Here is a 21,213-nt window from a genome sequence, read left to right on the forward strand (position 1 = left end):
TGTGGATCTTTTCCTTCTATAGAAGGAAAACAGATGACAAACACAGGAGGCTACAACTTTACAACTTCTCTAACAAACCAAGGAAATTCATAAAGAGGAGTAACAGAGGAAAATATGTGGGCTAAATATAATAAATAATAACTGCTCCAAATAAGAGTATGGGATCATAGGATTTCTTTTCACAACAAAAACAAACTTGTTTTTAAATTAGTAAAGAGAAAATGTAAGCCCTTAAATTCAGATATTGGGTTCCTGCTACCTTCATTTACATATATCTCTGTTCTTATATTTTCCTCAAGATTCTCATTTGTCACTTGCATATAATTAGGATTCTCGGCTTTATGTAGAATTTCTGAAACTTTGTGGTTAACAGAGGAACTGGGCTCTGTTATGATCCCTATACTGGAAACTAGATAATGCCACAAAACCCCACATTACTTCCCAGAAGCTCACACAGGGATGGATGCTAGTAATTGCCAATGCGTGCATATATAACAGTTTTCATTTTATGAAAAAGATAGGAGGAAATTTATTCACACAGTCCTCTGTTGACAATCACAAGTGCAGTACGGGGGTAAAAGTTGTGGGGTTTGCTTTTCTATTTAATAGTAAAAGGAAGCATCCTTCAAGCCTTGGTTCTTGTCTCCACTGCTATCTCACTTTCTGCAGCTCCTGTCTCAGCCAGGACGGCAGAGGCTGCCCCAGTCTGTGTAGCAGTTTGGACAGTTCCACATTATGATCACGGTAGTAATTAGAGAGGAAAGTTCTAGACTGGAAAGCAAAAAGAAAAAAAAAAAAACTTGAAGGACGTTATTAGTTCATTAAACACAGTTATGCAACCTACATTTCTTAAGAAATTCTATTACAGTATAGGTGTCTATAAAATATGCATTTCTTTGGATTGTTCCCTAGATATCACTCATCTTTACCTTTTAAAAAGATTTGGCAGAACTGTAGCTATAAAATAAAAATAGGTACAGGTATATCTTTTCTGGCTTATACAGCACTGAGGCACTTATTTATTCAGTATTGGTCAAGTCTATGCAGGGAGAAAAGTTGATGAGAGTTAGTGACACTACAGAAGAATGAGGTAGGGACCTGAAGTGGTGCCAAATCTACAGAAGTGAGCTAGAAAAAACACAGACATTTCCTTTAAAATTGGTCACTTTTTGTAAAATTGTGCCATAGCGTAAAAAGTGAACATAAATAACCATAAGAGCTGAAATTCATGATTAAAGAAATAACCTATGACTTTGCAAAAATATTTTCTATGTTTGTTCATGTCAAAAATTTATGCTTTTAAAACAAGAGTTTTCACTTCAAAAATAGTATAAGATCTCATTATAAAAATCATTATAATGAATTTTCTTGTGATTCTTAAATTCCTAGTCAAACTGGAATGATTGGCCCTTATTAGATGAATGGGTAAAAAAAGAATGCTCAACTATATCAGTAGTCTTTATGTTTTCTTGTATTTCTGGGAAACCAGAAAATTTATAATTGGGTTTTGTCTCTGGATGTCACTTACCTCATATTATAACCCAATGAACATTGTTTTGTGTCTCTGATAAAATAGTACAGATGAACAATTTTCCTTGTGGAAGTACAGGAGCAATGGCCCAAACAGTTTTTGGTCTTGTTAAATTTATACCATCTCACTTAAGCCCTTTCCAATATTTTAACACAAATGAGTCTTGTTCTTCATAAAACTCCCTTGGCAACTTTGGTGCATACTGTGGAAATGGACTTAAGACAACTACATTTCGTTTTGTACCATCCACCGAATATTTCATTACATTTCTTCCCTTAAACCAGATTGTAAACACTTCAAAGTCTGGATAAGATGTTTGTAGAAGTAGTGAGAACATCACACTGATTTCCTGGCAGATTAAAGTGATTTCTGAAACTCTTTTGAAATTATTGAGTTCAAAGGTACAGTTTAAGGACTTTTGGTACTTCTATTTCCATAGTAACACCTGAATCACTTCCATCCTCCCTTTGCCCACCTTGCCTTGGGAGAGATACTCATTATATCTGGCTCAGCTGATGGCTAATTGGTTTCCCAACCTTAGTCTACCTCCTCATACCATCACTTTTTTTTTTTTTTAAGATTTTATTTATTTGACAGAGAGAGAGACAGTGAAAGAGGGAATACAAGCAGTGGGGAATGGGAGAGGGAGAAGCAGACTCCCCGCTGAGCAGGGAGCCTGATGTGGGGCTCCATCCCAGGACCCTGGGATCATGACCTGAGCTGAAGGCAGACGCTTAACTGACTGAGCCACCCAGGTGCCCCGTACCATCACTTTTATTAAGAATTTCTTTTCCTGCTTTTGTAGTTTGTCATTGTTTTATGTATCTTATTATAAATCAATGACAATAACTAATTTACTCTCCTATAAAAAATCTGGGTTCATAACTGTTTTATCCTGTATCCTCTTTTGTGATATTGTGATTTATGATATAAAATATATCTGGTTTTTGCTCCCTTTTCTGGCGCAAAGCTCCTAAAATCCTTGGAATTTCCTGAATGAAAGAGTTATAAAGGTATCTTTTGTTATGTTAATTAACATTCTTCTGGAACCCGCCTGGATGGGGGCTGGTTGCTAGGAGAACCAACCACGTGATTAGAAGGTTGGAACCTTAAGTCCCACCCCACTGGCCTGGAGGAAAGAGGGGTTGGGGATTGAATCAGTTGCCATTTACCAAAGATTTAATCAATTATGTCTCTGTAATGAAACCTCCAGTAAAAACCCAAAAAGGACTGGGTGTAGAGAACTTCCCTGTTGGTGAACATGAAGAGATTGGGGGAGAGTGGCTCACGTAGAGGGCTTTCCCCATAACTTGCCCTATGCATCCCTTCCATCTGGCTGTTCCTGAGTTATATCCCTTTATGATTAACATGTGATCTAGTAAGTAATGTTTCTGTGAGTTCTGTGAGTCGCTGTAGCAAATGAACTGAACCCAGGGAGAAGGATGTTGGCACTTTCAATCTATAGCTGGTTGGTTGGTCAAAAGCACAGGTATCAACCTGAGCTTGCAACTGGTGTCTGAAGTTGGGGGTGGGGAGAGACAGCCTTACAGAACAGAGCCCTTAACTGTGGGATCTAATGCTATCTCAGGGTAGATATTGTCAGAACTGAGTTGAATTGCTGGATACCCAGCTGGTGTCTGAGCACTGATTGGTGGTGTGGAGAAACTTCCCCACCCACATGTTGGCTTTCCATTGCTTACCTCAGTACCCATGCATTGTACAGGCATAGCATATGCATATTTAATATATCATAATTATGTCTATGTATTTTATCCAAAATTACTTGTTTAGTAAACAATTCATTTAAGCACTTTACACATTTGGAAAATAGTTACTGTTCAGTAGGTATTTATGTTTCAACTGCATCCTAAAGGCAAACAATTCCTATGAATATCTATCAATTATTGATCTCTGTGAGCCTATTTTCTAAATATATAAAACATTGATAGCAAAGAAAGAGAAGAAAAGGAAGCAAACACAATGTCCCTTATTTTGAAACACCAAGTTGTATGCACGAAATTTTACCAGAGTATTTCAAAGATTAGGAAAATATTACCTCTGGATCCATGGATGGATATTTTCGGCCTTTGCTCTTTCCAAGACATTTGGTCTTTCCTCCTTCCAGTAGTTGACACCAAAAGCCCTTTTGGGGATCAAACCTACAAAAGATCAAACATATACATGATTATAAAAATATAATAATCATAAATTGTATACAGAATTTTAAGTGAGAGAGCCTCACCAGTTAACAGATTAACATGTTAACATGTTAACAGATTTCTTTGAAATCATTCAATGGTATATATTAAAGTGACTGAATGTAATGTAAGTATACTTTTGTGAATGTAAACATGAATTAAAGCTTCTAATTTGGAAGAATACTATAGTTTTTCAAGTTCAAAATGTTTACACTTTTTAAGGAGGAAATTAAAATTTTAAAAATAGAATTTATTATATTTTTTTCAGACAACATGAGGCACAGGCCATGCAAGTGGTGAATGGAAGATTAGACAACTCTTCATTTCTTTTGTTGAAGGCAAATGATCCTATGGGATAATTCAGGTCCCTATACTCTTAAAGAAAATTCTAATGTTTTGCTCCTATGGCTGCACAAAGTTACAAAAGAAAGGATGTGTGGCCTAATTATTTAAACTCAGATATATAAGAACTTTTGTTTAGGACTAACAAGATAGGAAAAATGGGAGAATAACTCAAATAAGAAGAGAAATTTTAAATTTATTGCTATGGGACTTGCTGCATGCATAAAACATCGAAAAGGTTTGCATTTTTGTTGCTCAGCAGATGTTTTAGAAGGATGAAGCATAATTGACTGGGATGTAAAGTTAATTAGTTGCAGAATATTTTGTTGCCCTGGGCCCATTCCTATAATACTGGTGCACCTGCAATTTGCCTCTGCACATATGTGAACTCATTTAGGAGGGAGAGGGAAATTTTCTTCACAGTTCCCTGCCCAACCTATTTTTAGAGACCTGATCCTTGCAGTCCAGGTTGTCCTAGTACATGTTATCAGTTAAAATTAAATACATCACTGGTTAAATGGATAAAAGGAAGACAAAGTCATTTCCAACCTGGACTTTTCAATCTACTCCTTGTCTATCACAGTCCTTTCTCTAGTTTTCATTAATTTCCCAAGAGGAAAAACAATTCAGCATGCTCTGCAAAATGAGATGGGCAAGTCGGCATAACTGTGCCCCTAAACAGCATTTTCTGCCTTAGGATGAGAATATTTAACTGCATTAAGGTAAAATACAGTTCTGGCAACAAAGCCAAGATATTTATACCCATGCTGAGAGCATCTCTTTTCCTCTCAGGTGTGTGGAGATCCCAGGATGGGCTGCAGTCTCTCCCTGTTTCCACAGCAGCTGTTGTGAGGCAGACCGTAATACAACTTGAGGAAGAAGGGCCATATTGAAAGTCAGATAGGACTTTTAGATAGGGCTGTCATAGCTTTGACTCCACATTATTTTGCTGTCCTGGTTTCATTTATTGCATTGATGTTATATACTCTAACAGAGGGCATTTACTTTTTATAAGTTATATGAATTCATTGTTATGGTTTTATTTTAGTAGGCATGAAATTGTGAAATGAAGATGAAAAGCCTTTCTCAAATAACTATTGGACAACTTTGAGACAACAACGAATTGGTTGCCACACGACTTCTTTTATTACATTGAACATCACTACAGTTACTAATTTTTGTGATGTGAGACATATTAAAAACCATGTATTTGGTACTTGTTTGTAATCTCTTCTTGAAAAGTATGATTTTACAGGTTTACTGAACCATAAGCAACTATCTGTAGTAAACAAGATAGAACCATTCCTTAAACTACCACAGGGAGGCAGGGGAAGACATGCTAACATCAATAACTATTAATGTAAAATGTATTCTAGGAAGCTTTGTCTACTTAATCAACAGGGGCATGCCTTGTATTGTTGTTATTTCCATGTGTAGGTAAAAACTTCATTAGGGTTGTTTGAGTGGATCAGGAACAACCCAATCTTATTACTGCTTTTCCTGTCCTTCCATTACCCTCTCTAATTGTCTAATTGCTAATTTTAATCTGCTGTGACCTGGGAAATTATATAATCAGGCTTGTTAGAATTTTGTCTAAAATTTAATAGGCTTTGTATCAAGCCTTGTGAGGGAGTCAAGTACATGCCCTTTTAAAATATGTTTTGGCTCCTTGGAGGTTTTGATTGTTTATTGTGCTTCTTTACCTTCCCCTCCATCTTTAGTTACCCAAGTATATGGTTTTATTTTTCTAAGATGATTACAACAATATCTCCCCTCCCATATTCTTTTCTGCAGAATGCTCTTGCCCCTCCCCATCAAGAGGGGAAGTCCATTGCCCTCACTATGGATTTGTATTGGCTTTAGTGACTTGGTTTTAACCAATAAAATGAGGTGAAGTGAAAAGGATGCTGTGCGACTTGCAAGACTAGGTCAGAGAACGCTATGGCTGTGCTGGATCACACCTCCTTAACATATCACTCCCTCTCAGAACACAGCCACTACACTGTCGAAAAGCCACACAAAGAGGTCTCATCCCATTAAGCTTAGCCTTTGAGCCATCCCAGTCTAAAAGCCAGAGATATGAGTGAAGAAGTGAAGAAGCCTCCAGAAGATTCCAGTCCCCAGACATTTGATTCATACCCAGATAGTCACATTTCCCCCCTTGTGTCCCCAGGTTTTATGAGCAGAGGCAAGCTGTTACGGCTGTGTCTTGTCTGAATTCCCAGCCCCCAGAATTTATCAGCATAATAAAATGGCTGTGGTAATATGCTGATGGGTTTGGGGATGGTCTGTCATGCAACAACAGATAACTGGAACATTACATGTGATTACATTTGGTTAGACATAATTTAATAAATACAAAGTAAAATATGAATTTATCCTTTTCCCAATTCTACCCCAAATACTGGTCACTTTCACAGAATTAATGATGGTCATCAGCACTTCATTTCTAACCTGTGAATTACTTGGGGTCTTCCCAAGTTTTTTTCACCTTTGTAACTTCAATTTCTAGGACAATTTTTGCAAAGTAGGCATCTAAAAAATTTACTTAACCAAACTTATATTGGGAAAAAGCCCACCAAGAAGGGAGTTTGTGATATATAAAATGCCTATAGGATAACACTTTGTAAAATAAAGTATCTGTGGTATTCTAAAGGAAGACTCTACATGAATAATAAGGATACTCCTTTGACTGCTTTTGAGTAGCATAATGATGTATAAATTCATAGCTAGTATTAATGATGCTATATACACACCTACCGGTGATAATTTATGATGGCAAATAATGGAAATGAAATCAAGCATGAGAATAGACTCACGTTAGTGCTTCAGAATAATTATAATGAGGTGTAACTCCCAGAAACTTCTGGACTTCATCCATCACAGTAGCTGGGTCAGATCTCAGCTGCTGTCCATCAATAATTAGCAACTATAAAGTCAAAAATAGTCACTTTGTGAAGAACAAAAGTAAATTAAATAGACTGAACTGCCTCACTTGATCTGGTATGACATTAATCAGTTAGGTCAGTGTGAATAGGAAGAAAATATGCATTACTTAGGATACATTTTAATGTTTACTATTGTGTCCTTCCAAATAAACAACAATTGAAGTTTGCCATCGGCATTGTTTACAACCCTTAACTAACTTGATTGTAAATCAGAAATAAACACAGAAACTCTCTTGATTTAGTAGTTCAGGAGAAACTCAATTTTCCATCTGTCATGTAATCAGATAATTATCCAGCCTATGGAATCCCATGAGCTAACTTTGGAGCCAAAGACTTAGAAATGGCTAAGTCTTTTCTTAGAAATGGCTAAGTAATTTTCAGATGAAAATTACTTATCTATTTTCCTTATAAACCATGACAAAGAACTCAGGTTTTAGTCATGACCTGATCTGGAGTAAAGAATATAAACAGTATGAATGTTTCCTCAAATCCTTACCTCTTGTTCTATCCCACACTCCTGGAGCTGTTACAGCATTTTCCATTTTGACAGTCTAATGTGTGACCTCTTCCTTTCTAAGAGCCCTAGAGGACAGATGTCAGACTATCTGCATGTGGCGTTCCATAAAGGTATTGTCTAAGTGGCTGTTCTATGAGTAGTTGAGTTACTACTTATGGATCACATGATGTCTCCCGTGTGAGGACTCAGCACTCTGAGACCAGCTACTACCCAAAAGAAGATCCCAAGAATATGTTTTACAGCCACTTAACATTTTAACATTATTATTGACATTAAAAATGTAAAAAATCCACATATCTTCTTTAGGTATGATTGTCTTATTATGAATTGTCTGTGGCAATGTTATTTCTTATTTTCTGTTTGTCAAGTGCAATACAGCCAAGGTATATTAAACAGAAGAAATTAATTTTAGGACCTTACCTGAGAAGTAGCAAAGTAAGTTAGCCATCTTTCTATGTGGACTGCATACCATCCAGGTACTAGGCATCTCCTTTGTAAAGTTTTTAGGTCAGATGGGGCCCAATGTCCGGTTGTGATAACTTCATAGAAATTAAACCTCAGGGCAGCTGGATCTTCATGTGATCGTTGGTGCTTTAACAAGAAAGTCAATTGTAAAATTGGTGTTCTTTATGCATGCACGGGATGTGTGCATGTTTGTGTTTGATGTATGTACATGGGTGTGTCTTTTATTTCCAAAAAGTAATGAAAATGATAAATTAATTTTAGAATGAAAAAATAAAGAGTGCAATTCTTAATCTCAGGAAACAAACTGAGGGTTGCTGGAGTGGGGGGAGGGGTAGGAGGGATGGGGTGACTGGGTGATGGACACTGGGGAGGGTATGTGCTCTGGTAAGCGCTGTGAATTGTGCAAGACTGTTGACTCTCAGATCTGTACCTCTGAAACAAATAATGCAATATATGTTAAGAAAGAAAAAAAGAAGAAGAAGAATGTAGCAGGAGGGGAAGAATGAAGGGGGGGAAATCGGAGGGGGAGAAGAACCATGAGAGACGATGGACTCTGAAAAACAAACTGAGGGTTCTAGAGGGGAGGGGGGTGGGAGGATGGGTTAGCCTGGTGATGGGTATTGAGGAGGGCACGTTCTGCATGGAGCACTGGGTGTTATGCACAAACAATGAATCATGGAACACTATATCTAAAACTAATGATGTAATGTATGGGGATTAACATAACAATAAAAAAAATGAAAAAAAAAAAAAAGCCAGGCGATGGCATATTGCTTATTTAAAGTACAAGCCTTCCAGGTATATCAAGTGCTATGCACATAAGCCTGCGGTTGTCTTTGCGTTTACATACAAGGCGAGAGACAGAGTACAGGATTTTCTTCATGGGTCTGATTAAAAGTGAATAGATATCGGGGACTAGACAAATCAAGCCCAGTGAAAAGAGATTTAGATTGGCAAGAGCGTATTCATATATTACTCTGCTCATTGTCTCATCATAGCTATTCCTACAGGTTCTGACGTTTCCCCAGTGCCCCTCTGTGGCAGAGGCTATGAGCATAGAGAAAGTGGATGTGTATTCCTAATACTTGTTTAGGTGTCATAAAGATGTTGGTGTTGCCCAAAGTCCTTTCCTTTTGCTCTCCCAAGGATTTCCATCTATCTGTGCTAATTTACAAGTACTGATCCACTACTACTTTTCAGTACCAAATCTCTGAGTCTTTCATATCAAACCATCAATAGTCAAGCTCAAGAGCCCAATACAATAAGAGATTTTGCAGTCAATACAATTTCATAAGCATTCACTAAGCTCCTTACCAGAACAAAAAACTGCTACAGATTCTGGAGATAGAAAGATACAAGCAAAATGTAATCTCTATCTTCAAAGAAATAAAAATTTTCTATGGGAGGCAATAGATTAACAGACTATAATAAAGTCAGATATTTGACTAGAGTCATATATATTGCTTTGGTAGCCAGACCAATAGGTGATCAATTCTGAATGAAAGATGATAGGATCTTTTTAAGTGGTTGAAAATTTTGAGCTAAAATGTAATAACAGAGATTTTTATAAGTCAAAAAAATAAACATAGAAACTAAGAGAACTTGATCTCTTAAGTTTGAGTGAAAGTGGGTGAATTGTGGGAATGGATGAATTGATTTTGCAAGATATCTAAAAGTTTAACATAAAGAAAATTAACTACAGGATGAGGATGGGAGTGTATTAGGACTTGATGCAATTGTGTAACCGCAGTTCATCTATGTGAGTTAGAAAAATGAAAAAAATAAAGATGAGTAAGAAGTGATTAAACAGTAACCAGTGAGTGGTAGATTGGTGGAATAAAACTTTTGAAGGCCTCTCATTATTTTATATTTATTGACATTCTTATATGTATATGCATTATGCTGAGTACATAGAGACTACATAATACATTGAATTAATACTATGTGTAGAAACTACATAACTTGAATAAAGGAATCTAAAAATACTATGTGCATATTAATATGTTAATGCTAAAATTTCTATTTTAAGCAGTGATAATATGAACTGTACTTAATCTTCCCTCATTGATTTATAAAAGTTTAACACCAACTTTTCTTTATATTCCTGCAACTAGAAGATTAGCATAAAAATATGACCAGAAGTCACAAAGGGACATATTTTATGGAAAAAATAGCACTATAGCTTCTCTGTGAGGCCCATTTTAAAAATGTGGGATAGAAATTACAGTGGCAGGTGACATTTGTAGGAGTTTCTGAATTATGCCTGCTGAGCTTTGGATTTATGGTATTTACTGAATAGACAGGCCTAGCTAAGTAATAGGCTGCATTATTTTGAAATGTGGAGCAGTTTGGGGACCCTACTCTTAGCAATATGGCAATAAAAATATCAGGAAAAATAATTCCTTTCAAACATGTATGTTCAAAGAATTTACTTGAAGAAGCAGGCACAGATTCTCTTTTATTTAAATAGTTTAATCTATGTGAGAGAAGATTCATATAAATTTGTTCTATGTTTTCTGCTAGGAAATGTGCAACATTTGACCCCAAGTACTTATATTCAACATTTTTAATGAAGGCTTAATATTTCAATGTTTTTGTTACTTTTTTTTTTAAAGTAAGTTTATGTTGCTTTGCAATATGAATTTTCATAAAGTGAGAAAGGCACATTTTTCTATCTTGAGGGAGACAGTGACTCATGGATTCTAATAACACTTGGATCTTACTCCCAATCCGGGTGTTCTCCTAGGATCCCTGACCTCTTGTAATCCCAATGTACAGGGTCACATTTTTCTGTCCATTATTATTTGTTCTTGGCCATAAATGTTTATTGAAGAAAGTCAAGAAAAAGTATGAATAAAAAAATAAAGAATGGGTAAAAAATAAATGAAAAATAGTAATAAAAAATAAAAATTTCTCGTATGCTCTTTAAAAATTCCCTTTAGTCTTGTTTTTTTGGGCATTAATTTATATGTGCATTAAACATACACATACACAAATGCACTCATATCATGGGATTTTAGTACATGTACATTATTACCACCACAAATTCAGGATCACCTTTAATTAGGCTTTTACTGCTGTAGGCAATTTTACATTTTTGTGGTCAACTTTATCTCACCCCTGTACAAAGATTTCACACTGCCTTTTTTCTCTCCTCAAACTGCCATTGCCCAAATTATCCCCCTCTTTTTCATCAGATTAACTCATTCTCAACTTTCCAAAGGAAGGAGAGACCATTGGAATCACTTCAATTTCTCTATCTCAGACCTTCAGATTAAGTTTTAATGGAAGGATTCTTAACCAGAGCCCTACTGATATAATTCAGAGGGTCTATGAACTTGGATCTGAACAACAACAAAAAAATAGTCTTTTCATTTTCAGTAACTTTTAAATGAAATTTTGCATGTATTATACCAATAAAAATCAGCTCTTTTTGTATCACAATACAGGTGTTTCAGACATATCAAAATGCTGTTCATGCTCAATCCTACTTCAACATTACAGCAGTATTGGTCCCGCCATTAGATCTGGCCATTTAATTCTTAAATAAATAAAAATTTTTTACTGATTTAAAAATTACTTTGATAATTATATTTTTAAAAAGTTGTTTCTTTGTAATTCTACGTAGTTTTATGCTTTTCAAACGTGTTTCTGAAATGGGACCCATAGACTCCAGCAGCTTGCCAGGAGGCTCCCTGCACCAGAAAAGTGAAGTCTGGAAATGGATGCTTCCCTCGCATCTAAGCTATTTCCTATAGTCATCTCTTCCTAGCTCCTCAGGATCCTCATGGGACTGATACCCAGATTTCTCTCCTGGGCCTTAAACATCTCTCCTTTTTTGGAAACATCTCATGATTCAAATCACTACCACCATAGAGCACAGTTTCCTTGAACCCACTTTAACTTCTCTGTAATAAGCCTGTGTCTTGTTTTTCCCCTTTGAAATCTCACATTTTTTTTTCTTCTTCCCACTTAGTTTCTCCTCCACCAAATCCATCTGGTTTTGCTCTTTTCATTGTCTCACTAAAGGCTCCACTTCTCTCAATGTCTTTCAACTCAGTGAAAATAATTCAGGCCTTGTTTTGTCCAACTGTCTAATTTCTTAGCAGCCCTTTGACACTTGTCACCTCCTCCATTTGGTAGTACTTGGTCCCCTTGTATTCAGTGTCATCACACTCCTGGATTTTCTTCTACTCCTCTGGCTGTGTTCTCTTGTCTCCCTGGCTGCCTCATCGTTCTCTATACTTTGCTTCTCTAAACTCTCTCCTTAGGCAGTTTCCCCATGTTTGTGGCTTTTTGCCTCTGATTCACAAATTTCTGTCTCCAGCTCCGACTTCTCCCCAGAATGCCTGCTGACTCTACTGTTCGTCTCCGTACGACAGTGATTCTGGACCTCATGGTTACCATTTGTGCCACATCTTTAGCACCCCTCCCCCCAACCAGTCCTGTTTCCTTCTTCAGTGCTTCTATTTTTATGGGAATCTATACTCGTCATCCAGTTGTCCACATCAGAAATTTGGTTCATCCTTGACAGTGTTTCCTCACCAGGTTCTGTTGGTTTTAATCCCTACATGTCCCTTGATACTTTATACTTCACTCAGTCTGTTCTTACTCTCACTGTCAATGCTGCCTCTATTTCTTACCTGCCTCTAAAAGGAAATCTGGTAGTCGTCACACACTGGCTTAACTCTTCAAAGGCTTTCAGTTGCTTGAAGAATGGCAGCCACATGGTTCCCCCTCCTGAGTTCTGTCCCCTGTGTACGTCTCAGACTGATCTCCCACAGGTCACCTCAGGTTTTGCTCTCTAGCCACATGAAAGTTTTCTTAGTTCTGTAAATGTGCTAAGGTTCCTTGCACCCAGGGGACCGCATATACTTTTCCCTCTCCCCGACTCTCCTTCTACCCCACATTTTTTGACTAGTACTGGGATGTATAAAGGGATAAATAGTTGTCCATCCCTTTGAAGTTTCTTTATGATTGATTCCCAAAGAGGATCCATAGCACAACAGGACCCTTACAAAACTATTTTGATAATTATTGCCAAATTAGTTTTCAGAAAAGATCTCCATCTATATTGCAACGTTTGAATATCTTTACCATCACGCCCTTACCAGCAAGGAGAATAAACATTACAATTTTTGTCAAATGATATTCAAAAAGAGTATCATTTTGATTTATATTTTGTGGCTTCCTAATTAGGTTGATCATTTTTCATATAAATTGCTGAGCAGTTACATTTGTGGGTGTCTTTGTGCATGTGAAATGTCTATGTGTTTTGTTTATTTGCTCATTTTTCTACTGAGATAATATATTTTTTTATTTTTACCAATTTACAGAAACTTTTTTTTTTTTTTTACAAATTAAGGGTACTAAACCATTTACCATGTATTATTAAAGATGCTCTACTTAGATATGTACTTTTATTTTAATTCTGACAGACTAATATTTTACATGTTTATACTGTCTATTCAATCTATTAATCTTTTATGTATGATGTTTTCTATTACTTTATGCTTGAAATTCCTTGCCCAACTTCACACGAATCAAATTTTCAGCTTTTATCCTTGTAATTTCTTTTCTTTTCCTTTCTTTTTTTTGGAGGGCGTTAGCTCTGTAACATTTGACTGTTGAATACATCTGGACATCTAGACTTTATTTTGGTATTTACCATTGCTTACATTTAAGCTATGGCCAAATGTTTTTAAAAGTATTTTTTTACTGCTTCATACCTGGTACCAAGAGTATGCCCGGTCTGAGGGGTCGATGAGGATGGTGATGATCTTGGCTTTGGGGACCAGAGATGCAGCTCGCTTGGGAGCTTCTTCTGAATGGAAGTAATTAGCACTCTTTTCAAATAGAAAGTCACTTGTAATGTTGGATGGAGTAGGAAAAAAGTCCATATACCTGAAGGCAGAGAAAAATAATCAGAGATTTAAGTTTTTCTTCAACATGCTATGGATATTAAATATTTGAACATTTTTACATTCATTTATATTGATGTTTACTTATTAGTGTCATAATAGTTGAAATCATGGCTATGCTATATAATTTGGCAGTAAGACAATCTGAAGTATTACTGTTTTAATGAACTATGTAGGGCAGGGGAAAGGGAGATGAAATAGGTGGATTGTTAAGAACAGAGGGAAAATCTTTTAGATTTCGGATGATGATCTCTGCTATCAAAAGCCAAATCCAGGGCGCCTGGGTGGCTCAGTTGGTTAAGCGACTGCCTTCGGCTCAGGTCATGATCCTGGAGTCCCTGGATCGAGTCCCACATCGGGCTCCCTGCTCGGCAGGGAGCCTGCTTCTCCCTCTGACCCTCCCCCCTCTCATGTGCTCTCTCTCTCTCTCTCATTCTCTCTGTCTCAAATAAATAATAAAAAAAAAAAAAGCCAAATCCAGAAAAATTAAGTTTACCCTTGGCAAAAAGCAAATTACAAAGTGTTGCCTAGTAAATATTTTAAAATAGTAAATTCTTGTTTGCAAACTTGAATGCAAAATTTTTAATTTGAGATGAAAGTGCACAAGAGAGGAGGATGTAAGTCAGAAGAGCTATAAAATCCTAAGCAGAGTAGGGCATAGCTGCTCTCCTCCTTTTTAACTTCTGCATAATTTGTTGTATGTGTAGCAATGTGAACACATTATAGTCTATCTAGAGTCATTAAGAGGATATTTCCTGCCAGTTGATCCTGTGGTGCCCTGGTAGGTTCACTCCTCCATATGCTGTCGGAACATTCCTCTGTGTGTAGATTATGGAATCAATATGTTCGGAGGTTAACTCAGTGCAAGGCTTTAATTATGTGTGTAATCCTCCTTACAGCTCATCACTTCTCTAACCCTCAAATGTTCTAGAAATAAATAATGAGAGCAATTAAGAATTCATATAAGACACTTATTTTCCTCTTTGACATTTGTTATTATGTTTCCCAAATGTGAAGTGGTGAAAAGTCTCATCTATATTCCTGCTTAACAATTTGTGTTCCATTTGAGCTCAGAAATAAGAAAAAATTGCTGTTCTGCTTTTAGTAACTTGCATGCACTTCCAAAATTCACTTAGTCTTTTTAAAGTAAGGTAGAATAGTCATATCTTAGATGCAGAGTGGGCACATCTCCACCCGTGATAGGAAGCCAGATCTGCTTACTGGCATTGCCCCTCCCCTATTCTAGCCCTAGCTGGGTCTAAACAGAACAGGCCTCTTGTTGAGGACAGGCTCATATGTGGTGTTGACATAAAGTTACACACTGCAGAGTTATGCATTTAGGGGAATTTTCCCTGGAGGAGATTTGCCTTAAATAACTGGAAGCTGGAATCAGTGTGATAGTTTCTTAAAAATTTGGAATAAAGCTAGAAAAAAGCCCCAGAGTAAAGACCAGTTCTAATATTAGGTTTATTCTATTTCAGTTTAGGGAAAATATTGTGATTTTAAAAATTTTCATAATTTATTAAATGCAAAGTAGTATTCCTTTTATGCATGTGCACGGCTGGCATTAATACGGTTTTGGAAATGCTATGTTATTATTTGCATGACAAATATCAGCTTATCTTATAATACAACATTTTATAGTCTATGTGGTTAATGAAGATACATGTCACAGAGTATAAAATAACTTATTTATTTGTTTCCTCAAGCATCATTTGTGAAGACAAATTATGTAGTTAAAAAAAATTCTAGGCGCAGTAAAATAATAATATGCTTAAGCAGAATTTTAAATTTCCTTATGAATAATTCTGAAAAAAATTCCATAATCTTCTTTATTCAATCATATTAATTTATCAGAAAAATATTATCATTATTGCACTGTCCAAATCAAATTATAGGCAACACTGATTAAACATATCATTGTTATAAATTAATTTCTAATTCACTATGGTAGAATTGAGCATAACAAATTTATGCTGTAATTATGTAGATGCCACACATACATCTATAATCGCTCTGCTGTGATTGAGCATGTGTTAATAATGGTCTTTATTTTTTGTTATTTTCCTTACCAATCAATTCCCTTGTGGTAGTTGTTGCCATTAAAGAATTGAACTTCTTCAAATGTTTTGGGACTGGGAAGATTGCTGATGATGGAAGGGTGCATAAGAAGGAATAAATAAAGTGCAGTTGTTCCTATAGCAAAAAAGGAGGCAAAGGGTTATATATGGCAACAAAAGAAGAGACAAATACTATTTTAGCAAAATTTTTGCTCAAAAAGTAATATCCAGAAGACCAAATTTTCTGGTATTAAAATGATTTCCTTAAGGGACCCCTGGGTGGCTCTGTTGGTTAAGCGTCTGCCTTCGGCTCAGGTCATGATCCCAGGGTCCTGGGATCCAGCCCCATGTAGGGCTCCCTGCTCAGCGGGGAGTCTGCTTCTTCCTCTGCCTCTATCCTTCCCCCCCACCAGCCCCCCTGCTCATGCTCTCATTCTCTCTCTCTCTCAGTGTCTCAAATAAGTAAAACCTTTAAAAAAAATGATTTCCTTAAAATCAATTAGGTGCATTTCATGTGGCAACAATCTAAGTTTTCTTTTGTTAGTCTTCATGATTCCATTTACCTAAACATCTGATTTAATATTAGTACATAGGCAAAGTGAAGCAGACTGATGATACAGCTCTTTTCCTCTCTTTTTTTTTTTACATTTTTTTCTGTTTGATATGCAATACCTATTCTCCTGTTTATAGGGTGACACAGAGTTTCTGCTTTAAATTATTTTATTTGAGGTAAAAATCAGTTTATTTCAAGAAGAATATTAAATAAGATACCACAGGAGATGTATAACATACAAAAAATGCAAAAAACACGTAGGTGGTTGTACAAAGGTAAGACAAAACTGGGCATCTGAAGGGGATGATACTGAGCTTTAAGCTGGGAGAGAACTTCAGAAAGTGGTGGTTCAGTTTCCCTCTGGGAGTCAGGTGAGTGGCTAAATCAAGGGCATCCAGCACTATACCTGAACCTGGTAGATCTCAATATTATATTCAAATCAATTAAATTAAATCAAACTATTCAACACATGCTGACTGATGTGAGTCCCTGGTGATAATTTTTTTTTTTTTTTTCCTGGTGAGAACTCTTGAGAAGAAAAACTCATTTGCTGGCCTTGATCATCTTAAAGTGTATGTGTGGACTTGGGTCAAGTAAACAGGTAATTGCAACATAGTGAGACAGTTTCCATAGTGAGAGAAGACCAGAGTGCTTTTCTAACACATGAGAGAATGGGTGACTTAGACTTGAGAAGTCAGCGAAAGCTTCCAAAAGGAAGCATTTTCTCAGCTTGTACCTTAAAAACTTAAGTGTTCCCAGTAAGGTTGAAAGAGGAGGGCAGGAATCTGGAAAGATGACCACTTGAATGTCCTACCTGGCTAAATGGGGCAATCTGATCTGATAAACTGAAGCACTAGGCTGGACAAACTGGCTGATAGAACCCACGGAGCGTACACATCACAGAAGGCTCAGATGCAATCTCTGACCCTTGTTTCTGTTTGAATTGGGCCAGAGACTGAGGGCCACGGTGGAAAGAATCATGGAGTGACTGGGTTTTCATAGTTCTCATGAATCAAAATTTCCCTTCTGGAAAAGATCCCTTTTATAACACATTGGACCCAGGAGGGTTAGTTGGATTTCCTAGCCCTAGCAGAGTTGGAGATGAGCTACACAGGTGGGCTGGTAGGACAGTTACAATTGCAGCTAGGGATCTGGAAGCCGAGCAGATCATCAGAGAATTGGCATTTTATTCCAACGTATCTTAAGCTCATAGGAGCAAAGGCTACTGTGCTTTAAGTATTAATGAGATGGCTACCTGATTAGATCTTCACAGCTTTACATGACCACCAAGACTGAGTAGGGGCATGAGTAGTTAAAGGAAAGTGATAACAGATCTAAGGGGACCAACACCTTGGACAGAAGAAAGGTGAAAGGAATACAGAATAGGTGGCTCCTAGTGAAACGGGAGGGTAAAAATTAATAAATGCCCTTAAAAATGTAATTACTAATTAAAAGCAACTTTTAATTATTTTTATTTTTTTTAAGATTTATTTATTTATTTTTGAGAGAGAGAGCACAAGTGAGCACAGGGGTAGGGGCAGAGGAAGAGGGAGAGAGAGAGAATGTCAAGCAGATTCCCACCCTGAGTGCAGAGCCCACCTAGGGCTCCATCTCAGGACCCTGAGATCATGACCTGAGCCAAAACCAAGAGTCAGACGCTTAACCGACTGAGCCACCCAGGCACCCCAAAACAACTTTTAAAAATTAACAAAAATAGGGGCGCCTGGGTGGCTCAGTAGGTTAAGCATCTGCCTTCGGCTCAGGTCATGATCCGGGAGTACTAGGATTGAGCCCCACATCGGGCTCTCTGCTCAGCAGGGAGGCTGCTTCTCCCTCTGCCCCTCAACTTGTTTGTGTTCTCTCTCTCTCTCTCTCAAATAAATAAATAAAATCTTAAAAAAGATAAAATAAAAATTAGCAAAAATGGAATCAAATCATATAAACTCAATTTAAAAATTAAAGGAGTCAGAACTAGTTAGGAACTGAATTAGAGGCCCAAAGGACCAGGCAGAACTGTCTCAAACACATTGAAAAACACAGACATAAAATTATGAGGGGCAATGGAGTCCTCAAGAACTGATCTGAAACGCTCCTGAAAATAACAGTTCAAAAAGGAAAAACTATGAGAGGAGGAACAAAAATGTTCCAGGGAGGGGTGCCTGGGTGCCTCAGTCATTAAGCATCTGCCTTCGGCTCAGGTCATGATCCCAGAGTCCTGGGATCGAGCCCCGCATCGGGCTCCCTGCTGGGCGGGAAGCCTGCTTCTCCCTCTCCCAGCCCCCTGCTTGTGTTCCGTGTCTCACTGTGTGTCTCTGTCTGTCAAATAAATAAATAAAATCTTAAAAAAGAAAATGTTCCAGGGAGAAGAAATAAATTAGAGTATTGTATAGTAGTATTTGGAAGGGAACAGGGAATTCAGAAGGGTTCTTTCTATATACCTTCTAGGATGGGACCTACATAAAAATGTTTAACTGATGATGGGAATGGTGTGTGTGTGTGCATGTGTGCAAATGCGTGAGAAAGAGAGAGAGAGCGAGAGAGCGAGATTTGAGACACACAAGAGAGCTGAGAATATTGATAGTTTAATATCCCTGAGATGTTGAGACTGGATGGATCCAGGGTACAGATAAAGGAATATTTTTGAATTATTGCTGAATATCGCAAAATAAATACGTTATAATCTCACTCAGTAGCACGTACACATGTTTAATCACCCTGATGGTCACAGATTTATACCAGATCTCCCCAGAGTTACATAAAGTCAAAGGCACAGCACCTTCATGCCACCAAGAGCAGGAGGGACTTTGAGGAGGAGGAGGAGGGAGAAAGGACAGGAAGGAAGGAGAAAGCCCTTTCAATTGGGGACAGTAGGTAAGTGGTTTGACATTCATATAATCAGTCATAGAACCTGGGCCCACTGCCCAAAAATGTGTATTTATTTTATTAACACCTGTATTTTCATCTATTACTGACATTTGTTTTTATCCAATGCCTTTGATATAAATATTTTGTGGAGGAAGTAAAAAAGACCTCATCCCTGACAGTACTCCCAGAGAAACTGCATTCTATCTTATATACAATCTTGTTTTTAGTTTTACCAGAGTAAGCCAATCAAATCATGAGAAAATAATATTGACAATGGGGACACTGATTTTCTGAGAGAGGTAAGGCCAACAAGTTATGCTTTTAGTATTATTGTGCTAGGGGTGCCTGGGTGGCTCAGTCAATGAATCGTCTGCCTTCAGCTCAGGTCCTGATCTGGGGTCCTGGGATTGAGCCCCACATCGGGTTCCCTGCTCAGTGGGGAGTCTGCTTCTCCCTCTCCCTCACCCTCTGCCCCTCTCCCCGCTTGCACTCTATCTCTCTCTCTCAAATAAATAGATAAAATCTTAAAAAAAAAAAAAAAAAAGAATTATTGTGCTAAATTTAACCCTTTTGGAAATCCCCTCCTAACCTGGTAATATCAAAATTTGACCTGGAATCATGAAAGATGCCTACCTGTCCTAAGGTTCCTAGTAGGACTTAGATTTAAGTTTTGAGTGCCATAAACCCAGGCCTACCCTGCTCTCTGCCTGGCCTCATTCACTGCCCCACTATCAGCTGACAGGAATTCCTTCCAGGATTCAGCAACGGAGAAGTGGGACAGCGGTTCCTTCCATTCGCACCTCACAACAATTGAGAAAATAGGGCTTTGAGGACTACTTTTATATCTCATGTTTATTGCAAAGGATGCGTAGGCCATGTTTAAGTTGTTTAAAGACAACTTTGCATTGAAGACCAGATTCTTAGCAATTGCTGTGTCCAGGAAATTTACAGCTCTGACAGCAGTGGGAATTTTGCCAACTAAAGCAATAAGGAGAACAAAAGAAGACTTTAGACTTCTATGATTGAACAGATTTTAAGAATTATCACAACCGTTTTCACATTAGAATAGCATTTGCACAGCATATAAAATATTATTACCATCCAATTCCTTTATTTTAACTTGTTAGTTTGTTTGTTTGCCTTGGGGATGCCAAAAGCCGCTGAAAACTCGGTTATTTCCATACTGGTAGGTCAAATATTAAAATCTAAAGGTGTAAGTTATTGTCTTTATAAATACAAGCAACAAGGAGGAAAACTAGATTTATACTTACTAACCTGTAGTTTTCTAGCAGAACTAAGAAGTAATAATATTCAACGACAAATGATAAAAGATATGACTTTAAATTAAATTTTTAGCATAATTTTACAACACAAGAATGTTTTCTTTCTTTAGTAGTCTTTCCAGAGTTAGCACTGCTATAAGAGAGTTGGTAGAAAATTAATGCACATTTTAAACAACAACAACACAAGTGATATATCTGAAAATACGTGCTGATTTTTTCCCCTCCCTGCACATGTGTAACTTACTGTTGTAATACAATTTATATTCCTGAAGGAAGAAAAGATTTCAACAACCAATATCTAATAGTCTGGAAATTTTGCCCACAACATTTAAAATGATCTACTTGCTTGTATTACAAATATCTTCATCTGGGCCAGGCTTATTTATTGTGACTGTTTGTTTTGTGTTATGGTTTGTGCACTCACTGATGAAAATGCTTCTGGTCAAAGTAGTGAATTCAAAATACAGCAACTCAATAAAAACTTTAATTAATCAGAACATGAGCAAAGTGTATAAAACTGTCACATGCTG

At 37.1% G+C, this 21,213-nt stretch overlaps 1 protein-coding gene across 1 annotated transcript in view; it reads right to left on the reverse strand.

The window, feature by feature from the left end:
* Window positions 1–351: 351 nt before the first annotated feature.
* LOC118553816 (bifunctional heparan sulfate N-deacetylase/N-sulfotransferase 4) overlaps window positions 352–21,213 on the reverse strand; it is a 300,517-nt gene continuing 279,655 nt past the window's right edge. Inside the window, exons 10-15 of the mRNA XM_078068202.1 lie at window positions 15,995–16,118; window positions 13,731–13,905; window positions 7,957–8,127; window positions 6,891–7,000; window positions 3,588–3,690; window positions 352–771 (exon numbers count right to left, since the gene is read on the reverse strand). Of these exons, the coding sequence (XP_077924328.1) occupies window positions 652–771; window positions 3,588–3,690; window positions 6,891–7,000; window positions 7,957–8,127; window positions 13,731–13,905; window positions 15,995–16,118 (803 nt within the window). The 3' untranslated portion in view covers window positions 352–651. The remainder of the gene's footprint in view (window positions 772–3,587; window positions 3,691–6,890; window positions 7,001–7,956; window positions 8,128–13,730; window positions 13,906–15,994; window positions 16,119–21,213) is intronic.

Source organism: Halichoerus grypus, chromosome 3, assembly GCF_964656455.1.
Source record: "Halichoerus grypus chromosome 3, mHalGry1.hap1.1, whole genome shotgun sequence".
NCBI classification, from domain to species: Eukaryota; Metazoa; Chordata; class Mammalia; order Carnivora; family Phocidae; genus Halichoerus; species Halichoerus grypus.